At 49.2% G+C, this 10,332-nt stretch overlaps 1 protein-coding gene across 1 annotated transcript in view; it reads right to left on the reverse strand.

Annotated features, from left to right (window-relative positions):
- The window catches only part of Spata21 (spermatogenesis associated 21), a 35,791-nt gene extending 26,646 nt beyond the window's left edge, over nt 1-9,145 (reverse strand). The window contains exons 1-4 of the mRNA XM_027951889.2: nt 9,017-9,145; nt 6,090-6,244; nt 4,741-4,793; nt 4,498-4,627 (exon numbers count right to left, since the gene is read on the reverse strand). Of these exons, the coding sequence (XP_027807690.2) occupies nt 4,498-4,627; nt 4,741-4,793; nt 6,090-6,244; nt 9,017-9,145 (467 nt within the window). The remainder of the gene's footprint in view (nt 1-4,497; nt 4,628-4,740; nt 4,794-6,089; nt 6,245-9,016) is intronic.
- Between the last annotated feature and the right edge of the window lie 1,187 nt (nt 9,146-10,332).

The following is a 10,332-nucleotide window of genomic DNA, read 5'->3' on the forward strand; positions in this document are numbered from 1 at the left end:
TCATGCCTCAACAATAAAATAACTAATCAATTTAAAATAATGAGAGCCAGGTGCAATAGCGCACACCTGTAATTCCAGTGGCTTGGGAGGCTAAAGCAAGAGGATCGGAGTTCAAAGCCAGCCTCAGCACCTTAGTGAGACCCTAAGCAACTCAGTGAGACCCTGTCTCTAAATTAAAAAAAAAAAAGAGGGGGGCTGTGTGCTGGGGATATGGCTCAGTAATTAAGTGCATCTGGGTTCAATCCCTAGTACCAAAATAAAAAATAATAAAAATAAAATAATGAGCAAAATATTTGAATAGACATTTCTCCAAAGAAGATATGCAAATGCGCAGCATCCCGTGTCAGTAAGGAAAGGCAAATTAAGATCCCCATGGATTTCCACAACATGCCTATTTGAATGCTTCAATTAAAAAGGCTGACTACAACATCCCGGGAGGATGTGGAGCCGGCGGAGCTCTCCTGTGTGCTGGGTGTGTGTGTGTGTGTGTGTGTGTGTAAAACACACAATCACTTGGGAGAAAAGTTTGGGAGTTTCTTAAGTTAAACAGACACGTAGCACAGGATACGTTCCACTCCTAGGTACTCGCTCAAGAGAAATGCAAGCACAGGTCCATTCAGATGTGAGTGTTCACTGATGGTTTCCCTGATTAGTCAAAAACTGGGAAACAACCCAAATGTCCATCCAGAAGCCAATGCATAAAGACACTGTTGCACCCACACAACTCAGCCACCAAAACAACAAAGTATCGAGAGATACAATAACAGAGGATTCTCAAAAATAATCACACAGAGGGAAAGAAGCCAGACAGAAGAAGGTAAAATTCCAGGAAATACAAACGAATCTACAGGTACAGCCAGTGTTGCCTGGGGATGGGGGATGAGCAGGGGGAGGGATGAGGAAGGACACACGGAAAGCACTGCGGAGTTGCCCAGTGCGGTGGCGCACACCTGTAATCCCAGCAGCTTGGGAGGCTGAGGCAGGAGGATCTCGAGTTTGAGGCCAGCCTAGGCAACTTAGTCAGATCCTATATTTCAAAATAAAAAGGGCTGGGGACGTAGCTCAGTGGTAGAACAGACCTGGTTTCAATCCCCCACCAAAAAAACAAAAAGTGTTCCGGGGAGTGATGGCTGTGTTTGTTTTTCTTGATTGTCTATAAACAGCAAATTGTGTGCTAGAAGTACATGCGGATATATGTCAAAGATACTCCACCGAAGTTGTTAAAAGAAAACAAAAACCCTACATCTTAGAAATAGATAAAGAGGAAAGTTTGTTTACATAGGCTTGGAAAAGGCAAGGTACTCTAACCGTGTCTTGCAAGATACGGCAAAGTCCGGCAGCCCCGAGGTCACCCTGGTGCACAGAGAAGCATGCGTCTGCTTTGCCAAACCCAGTGTGTCCCCATATTATCTGGATCTAGAACCCCCACCCTGGCCCAGGCCCCTGCAGCTGTGACACCCAGCGGGCAACCTGGCATGGAGACTTAACACTCTGTGCAGGCGCGCGCCTGGGGTATCCCAGGGACAGCTCTGGCCTCAGCAGCTCCCGGGCACAGAGGAGGAGAGACTCAAGCGCTCCAGAACGGGGTGCCTTGGCCTCCCTGCGGGTCAGTCACCCCGTGCCCTCTGGCTCAGTTACCTGGGGCGTTCTCTGCCAGCTCCCAGGGGGCGGATCCTCCACAGGACTTGGGGTCTGAGGTCTCTCCTGCTGGTGTTCTGTCCCCACCCCAGGCTGCCCTTCAGGTGTCACAGGAAGCCTGGAAGGTGGCCACCCCGGGTCCATCTCTGGCTTGGCTTGATCGTGGCCTGCTTGCAGCTCCCAGGGCCCTTCCTGGGCTGTCCAAGACAGTTGCTTCTTCCTGGGGAGGACAGACAAGGGGACACCTCGGCTCCCCAACTGGAGCATAGACGTCTAACCTTTCTTGATAGTTCCCGTAGCACCCGCACAGGGCTAGGCACACCACAGGTGACACTTAATGTCTGGGACGACCTGAAGGATGGGCGTGGATTCCCCAAGTCACACACAACCCGAGGTCAGTGTGAAGGGGAGTTAGGATTCAACCTTTTTTTTTCTTTCTAACTTTATCTTTTGCTTTTCCGGGGGAAAAAAAAAGAAACAGAAAAATCAGACAAAACTGGAATTGGGAGGTGAAGAGGCCTGAGATCAGGGGCATGAAGACAGCAGGTCAGCTTCAGATCTGTCTGTCTGGTCTCACCTGAACATTCTGGAGTTTTTCCTCTAGCCTTTCCTCCGTGTGTGTGTGTGTGTGTGTGTGTGTGTGTGTCTATGTGCATGGGGAACCCAGGAGCAGTGGACAAGGGCTATACCACTAAACCACATCCCCAGTTCTTATTTTTTGAGACAGGGTCTTGCCAAGTTGTCCAGGCTGGCCTCCAACCTGTGATCCTCCTACCTCAGCCTCCTGAGTAGCTAGGACTACAGATGTGCCCAGGCTCCTCTAGGCCTCTTGCATATATATATATTTTTATTATTTTTAATATTTTTTAGTTGTTGATGGACCTTTGTTTCATTTATTTGTATGTGGTGCTGAGAATTGAACCCAGTGTCTCATGTATGCTAGGCAAGTGTGCTATCACTGAGCCACAACCCCAGCCCATGCATATATATATATATACATATTTTAAAACGTTTTTTAAATTTTTTTTTATTCATTCATTTATTTATTTATTATTTGTATGTGGTGCTGAGGATCGAACTCAGGGCCTTGCGCATGCAAGGCGAGCGCTCTACCACTGAACACAACCCCAGCCCTGCATATATATATTTTTAATGGAGGTTTATTTGATTGCATATTTTATATAGTTATGGTACATGTATGGTTTTGTAATCTAGGTTTTTTTTTCCATTTAACATTTTAACCTAAAGTTTTGCATTCTAAAATCTTTCATAACCTGTTTTTTTTTAATATTTATTTTTTAGGTGTAGATGGACACAACACAGTGCCTTTATTTTTATGTGGTGCTGAGGATCGAACCCGGGTCCCGCCCATGCTAAGGGAGCGCTGTACCGCTGAGCCACAATCCCAGCCCTCATAACCTGTTTTAATGATGCTATAAAATGCCATATTTTGAAATAATTAGCCATAATTAACCATTTCCCTATTGTATAGGCATTTAAGAGATTTATTTATTTTTAGTATTTAAATAATATGTACCATGAAGATCTTTTGTTGTTGTTGTTTTGATAATGAAGATCTTTGTGCTTAAAACTTTGCATGTATCACCAATTTTTTCCTTAGTCCTATTTTAAGAAATGGAAAAAGAGAAAGACAGTTGTTTTGTTTTGTTCCTCATCCATCAGCAGCACATTACTTGGGAAGGTTTTTTTTTTTGGTTTTGGTTTTGGTTTTTGGTACCAGGGATTGAACCCAGGGATGCTTAACTACTGAGCCCCATTCTCAGCCCTTTTTGTTTTTCTGAGACAGGGTCTCACTAAGTTACTTAGGACCTCACTAAGTTACTTAGGACCTCACTAAGTTGCTGAGGCTGGCTTTGAACTCGAAAACCTCCTGCCTCAGCCTCCCAAGCTGGGATTGTAAGCGTGTGCCACTGTGCCCAGCTTCCTTGCAAAGTTTCTGTTTATTATGGCAGTATTCACTTCCTATCATCTTTACTCCTACCCCGAGTCCAGAAAGATTTAAAAATATATAAATGTGTGTATATATACATATGTGTGTATGTGTGTTTGTGTGTGTGTTTATTTAATTTTTCTCAAGTCTTGGGTTAGAAAAACTTCAGCGGTGCTTTTCCTTGAGAGTGCTGCTTTGGAAGGAGAAGGCAGTCTGTCCTGCTCACTCAAGATTTCCTCTGCTTCCTGGGGAAAAAATGGTCAGTGCTTCTGCTTCCTCTTAATAAATTCCTTTCTCAATTGTCACACATTGTCATCACCACTTGACACCATCTTAGAAACTAGATCATTGGACGCATTTTCCACTTGGCAAAAATTCAGTGTGGCTTTGACTGGGACGTTCAAGCATCGGAAACAGCAGCGAGAGGGGATACACGGAGTCACATAAATCCCCCAAAAGGACAAAGGCAGGAAGGAGACTGAGATGAGGCTTGCAGAGTTCATGAGGCCGATAAACACCACTTGGGTTTGAGTTCTGTGGCTACCAGAGGGACCAAGTGTATCTGATGCCAAGGGTAATCAGAGCAGACATGCACAGAAGAAGTATGGCAGTAAACGTAAATAAAAATATAGAGGCCAGGCATGGTGGCAGCGCATGCCTGTAATCCCAGCAACTCGGGAGGCTGAGGCAGGAGGATCACAAATTTGAGGACAGCCTCAGCAATTTCATAAGGTCCTAAGCAACTTAGTGAGACCCTGTCTCCAAACAAACAATAAAAAGGGCTGAGGATGTAGCTCAGTGAGTTCAATCCTTAGTACCAGTAGCCCCCTCGCCAAATGCCCTGTCACCCAGGCCCTGGAGGAAGAGAAAAGAAGCAACCTATCCCTATCAAAGTCCTATTAAAGTACACTTCCATCTCTAACTCCCCGGCGATCTCAAGCTTCTTTAGATCCAATATATGCAAGGCCAAAATGAAGTTGAGGGACAGGTCCCACTCTAGGTCACCTGGAAGCTGGTTTTCTGGGCCATTGTAGGAGCCTGGGGTGTGCCCCAGAGGCATCAGGTCCACCCAGGGGGCATGCCTTAATGATCCTCACCTTGTCCACAGGGAGGTCCTAGGAGTTTGTTTCCACTATTCCCACTTGACTGACCACTCCTGGGTCCTGCACACTCGGCCAAAAATGGTACATTTCCCATGGAGCCACTGGATGGGAGCAAGGGTCACAAAGAACTGGCTGCCACTGGTGTCTGGCCCTCAGCTGGCCATTGGGAGATTTCCAGCCCCCGCGAACTTCAAGTCTGGATGAAGTTCATCTTCACGCTGCTTGCCATAGATGGATGCACCACATGACTGCCCCTGTTGGGTCCCCACGCTGGGTCATGAAATCTCTGATTATTCTATAGGATTTGGGGCCACTGTAGTAGCCTTGACTTGCCAACTCGGCCAAGCCCTCCCAGGTCTTTGGAGCGTGCTTCCAGGACACTCCAGTGCAGTGCCTCCCGCGCTGGTGTCCAGGTAAACACTAAGTGGCTGCCAGGAGTCTGGGGGAATGGCTACCTCAATGACCAGGAAAGACAGCTTTAAGGCAGTTTAAACAAGTGGTCAAAACAGATGTGTTGAAATGGCTCGTATTTCCACTCCCATGGTATGTGGTATGTGTGTCAGAGGTCTCTAATCTGATTAGACTTTGGTTCTTCTCTTTTAAATTTCAGGCACAGGAAGTGATTAGAAGTTTTCATTATGTCAGGTGCAGTGGCACACTCCTGGAATCCCAGAGACTCCGGAGGCTGAGGCAGGAGGATGGCAAGTTGGAGGCCAGCCTCTACCATTTAGTGAGGACCTAAGCAACGTAGCAAGACCTTGTCTCAAAGTAAAATATAAAAAAGGCTGGGGGTGTGGCACAGTGGCAAAGCACCCCGGGGTCAATCAGATTTAAATTGTAACAGCTAGTCTTCACTATTCCTATCACCGGCCTTCCATTTTACCTCTGGCTGCCTCTTGATTTTTTTTTTTTTCTAGTTAGAAAAATACATTCTCACTCTAGAAAAGTTTCAGAATATATACAATATTCAGAAAAGAATAGTGACCGCATCATGTACATCTTTGCGTGTTGCTGGGCCTTTTTTGTTGTTGTTGTTCATTATTCTACTCAGTGAGCAAGCATCTACCGTGTGTGCGGGGCAGACTTCCAGGCATGAGGGGTAAGAGGCTGGGCGAGACCCAGAAATGCCCTTGAACAAGATCCAGAAATGCCCTTGACCAGACCCACGGCAGAAGTCTGTGGTCTAAGGGGGGAGCTCAGACAATACATCAGCCCACACTAATGACCCCTGTGACTGTGCGGTGCAGCAGGGCGGGGCTGTGGCCGACTGGCCCTGCCTTGGTCTGGGATTCTCGGCCCCTCGGCTCGCTCGCTCTCTCTCTCTCTCTCTCCCCCCCACCAGGAGGGTTACAGGGGCTTCTCTCTGGGACCCATTCTCTGGGAAGCCCCCAGCTCACCCTGAACTTGCCGGAAGCCTCTGCTCGTGGGTCCCTAGCTCCCCCGAAGGCCACTCCTCAGATGCTTCTGCGTGTCCGGGCGCCTTCTCTGGCCCTCCTAGAGCGAGTGGAGGCTGCTTCCCACCGCCCGTGACTGCCGCATCTGGAAACACCACCTGGAGCAGAGTGGGCCGTGGTGCTGCTCAAGGGCTGGCCACGCTCAAGGCCAGCGGGGGCATGGTTCTGGGTACTTCTCCCTGGGTGTCCTCCTGGCTGCTGGGGAAGGCTTTGGGGAGAGGTGAGGAGGACCAAAGAGGCTGGAGGAGAGGCCAGAGGAGAGGCCAGAGGAGAGGCCGGGTGCAGGGCCAGGCCCAGCCTGAAGCTGTCACTCAGCCCTACAGGCTGCCTCGTGAACCTGGAGTCCAGATAAGCACCTGAGCCGAGGGGAATGCCCCCAGAGCACCTAGAGAGAGCGCCCTGGGGACCTCAGGACCTCAAGGGTCCAAAAGGGTCCAAAGCTTCGGCTCACCATCTGGGTCACCTTCTGGGTCTATCACCCTATCACATCAGGGTGTCTGTGAACGTGATTTAGACTCAGGCCCCAGCCTCACCTGAGTCGGCGAATTCCCAGTGACCTGACTCCTTCAGCTAATTGATAACACTGTGATTAAGAAAAGCTTCTGATGGGAGCCAACCCCAATAGGTGCCTAGCATGAGGCAGGGACTTAACTCAGTCATCTTTACCACACACACGTGAAGCCAGTGGGGTTCAAAGGGGTGCCATGAAGCCGGGCGCAGTGGCGCACGCCTGTAATCCCAGTACCTTGGGAGGCTGAGGCAGGAGGATCACAAGTTCAAAGCCAGCCTCAGCAAAAGCAAGGCTCTAAGCAACTCAGTGAGACCCTGTCTCCAAATAAAATACAGAATAAGGCTGCGGATGTGGCTCAGTGGCTGAGTGTCCCTGAGTTCAATCGCTGGTACCAAAAAAAAAAAAAAACATGGGGGGGTGCCATGATACGCCCACAGTCACACAGCTACTTATGTGACAAGACCAGGATCCCAAGACTGTGCTTGTTGAATAAATAAATGAACACATGGGTGAAGGAAGCCCAGAGCGTTTGCCCAGCTTCCCTCCAAGCCTCCTCCCCTCCAGGCCCTCTGCCTGCACCAGCCGGGACCCTTTACAACAGAGGCCACAGGAGAGAAGGCAAGTATTTTTTTGGTGTGGTGGAGTGGGGTACTGGGGATTGAACTCGGGGGCCCTCGACCACTGAGCCACCTCCCCAGCTGTGCTTTGATTTTATTTAGAGACAGAGTCTCACTGAGTTGCCTAGTGCCTTGCTTTTGCTGAAGCTGGTTTTAAGCTCTTGATCCTCCAGCCTCAGCCTCTAGAGTCACTAGGATTACAAGCTTGCACCTCTGTGCCCGGCATGGAGGGAGGGGTGACTTTGCAGGGCTGGACAGTTGGATCCAGGGCCTCGTGCACGCTAAGCACCTGCTCTCCCGCTGAGCTATGCCAGCGGCCCTGCAGAGGGTCTTTGGCCCTGAGGAAATGGGATGTGGAGGAATATCTCTGAGTCTCCGGTTCATACTAGTGGGCTCTTTCTTTTCTTTCTTTCTTTCCTTCCTTCCTTCTTTCTTTCTTTTCTTTTTTCTTTCTCTCTCTCTTTTTTTTTTTTTTGGAAGGGTTTTGGAGGTATAACCCAGAGGCACTTTACCACTGAGCTACATACAAGTCCTTTTCGTTTTTTAGTTTGAGACAGGGTCTCACTAAGCTGCTTAGGGCTGGCCTTGAACTTGTGATCCTCCTGTCTCAGCCTCCCGAGCTGCGGGGATTCCAGGCGTGCGCCCCCACAGTCCACTAACTGGGCACTTTCAAAAAGAAACACGTTTGGTGGAAAGGCTGAGTTGGGTTTGGATAGTGCCAGGGTGGCATATTGGGAGGACCTTTTGTGGGGCCTTTTGTGGGACCTCATGGGAGGTCTTGGGGTTATTGAGGGCGGGTGCTTTAAGGGACAGTGGGACCCCACCCCTTCCTCTTCCTTTTCTCTGGCCATGAGGTGACTGGCTTTGCTGTCATGTGCTCTCTCCTTACTGTGCCACTACTGACTTCAGGCCACGGGGCCAGCCCGTCATGAATGGCTGAAACCTCTGAAACTGTGAGCCCAAATCAACTCTGATGATCTGACTAACACGGACCATTAGAATGCAGGCCAGGGCTGGGCAGGAACATGGAAGACCCCCAGTAACTGCCAAGGGAATAAAGGGTAAAACGGGGCTGGAGGCCACAAAAGCACCTACAAATAGGCTATTTGGGCTCTGGGGATGTAGCTCAGGCGGTAGAGCGCTTGCCTCGCATGCACAAGGCCTTGAGTTTGATCCCCAGAACCGACCCCAACAACAACAAAAAATAGGCTATTTATTGGCTCACCCTTCCTTCTCCATTGGGTCCCTGGGGTTCCATGGAGCCAACTCACAACTCTGTCTCCATTGTACCAAGACACCCATTCCCCTTCCCATTGCCATGGTGACTGGTTTAGGGATGAGCATGTGACCACAATCTGGGTCAATGACAATGATACCAGAGAATTGTTTTGACTGTTGTAAAAAGGTTCTCTTCCCATTGGGGATGCTAAACCAGAAGGTGTAAGATGGGAAGATGGAAGCTTGGAGTGACAGGGAAACCCTTGCCATCCTGCAGGGAAGCCCAGCTTAAGAATGAATCCAACAAGGAAGGCAGGGCAAGCGCCTGGATCCAGCCACACCTGAATTCTACCAATGGATTTGTTAGCTACCCATGCTCATGTGTTCTCATTTCTGCTTAATCCATTTTAAATTGGGCTTGATGTTATTTTTTAGACTTAATTAAAGCAGTTGGGGAGGAAGGCTGGACAGGGAAAGGGGCCAGAAAGAGTGGAGCAGATAGAACAAGAGGTGAAGGTCACTACCTGGTTGGCTCCTGATGCGATGGGTTCCGCACGGGTCCTCTTTCCTGTGGAACTCAGACCAGGACTTGGCTGGCCCCCTGGAGCCTTGGTCCTGTCCTCCATGTACGACTGAGTGTTTCTGTAGTCCATTGTGCCCAGGCCAACAAGTGTACCGAGGGAGGGACATCAGCACTGGGTTCTCCCAGAGAGTCAGCCACGGTCCCACCACGCGCCTGCCCACATAGCACCTGCAGAGTAGAGGGCCTGGATCAGGGCGCAGCAGGACCAGGCCTTGCAGTAAAACCAGAGAGCTAGCCCCTGCGAGACAGCCCCGTGTCTTCCTGATTCTCACCATGACCCTGAAGGAAAGGAGGCTCTGGGAGGCAAAGAAACTTGGCCAAGGTCCAGTACCTGCCAGCTCACAGAGCAGGACTGGGACTATGGCCAGTTGGATTCCCAAACCCATGCCCTTTCCCCTACAGGGCCACTTCCTGTAAGTGGTTCGTTGGAATACTGGTCCCTTAAGATGCTGCACGAAGAATAAAGGCAGAGTTCAAAACGAAACAGGCTCTTTCTTGCAGGATCCTCAGAGTCTTTTAAATTCTAGCGGGACCAAGAGCAGGGGTGCATGCTTGTAGTTCCAGTCACTCAGGATACTGAGGCAGGAGGATTGCAAGTTTGAGGCTAGCCTCAATAACTTGGCGGGACTCTATCCCAAAATAAAAAATAAAAAGCACCAGGGATGTAGCACATTGGGTAAGTACCCCTGGGCCCAATCCCTAGTACCAAAAAAAAAAAAAAAAATAGTGTGCACTTTAAAGAAAATCCATGAATGTCATAACTGCTGCTGACATAGAGGAAAACTCCACATTATTATTATTATTGTTATTATTATTTGTTTTTTTAGTACTGAGTATTGAACCCAGGGGTGCTTAACCACAGAGTCACATTCCCAGTCCTTTTTATTTTTCATTTTGAGACAGGGTCCCTCTAAGTTGCTGAGGCTGGCCTCGAACTTGGAACGCTCCTGCTTCAGCTTCCCGAGTTGCTGAGATTACAGACGTGCACCACCACACATTCTTTTTTTTTTTTGGTGGTGCAGGGGATTGAACCCAGGACCTTGTGCATGTGAGGCAAGCACTCTACCAACTGAGCCCTGAATGCCACATTCTTAAATGCAACTAAGGCACAGGAATTGGGATCATCTCTCTGTCTTGGGGGCCCCATGGTCTCCAATGGCAATCTGTGGTTTGCTGAAGACCCACACACCCTGCCTTGGACCCACCCTTTAGTAAGGATCAAAGGCCCCTCCCTGGGTCTCCTGGCTCTGCCACCCA

The sequence above is a fragment of the Marmota flaviventris genome, chromosome 10 (genome assembly GCF_047511675.1).
Source record: "Marmota flaviventris isolate mMarFla1 chromosome 10, mMarFla1.hap1, whole genome shotgun sequence".
NCBI classification, from domain to species: Eukaryota; Metazoa; Chordata; class Mammalia; order Rodentia; family Sciuridae; genus Marmota; species Marmota flaviventris.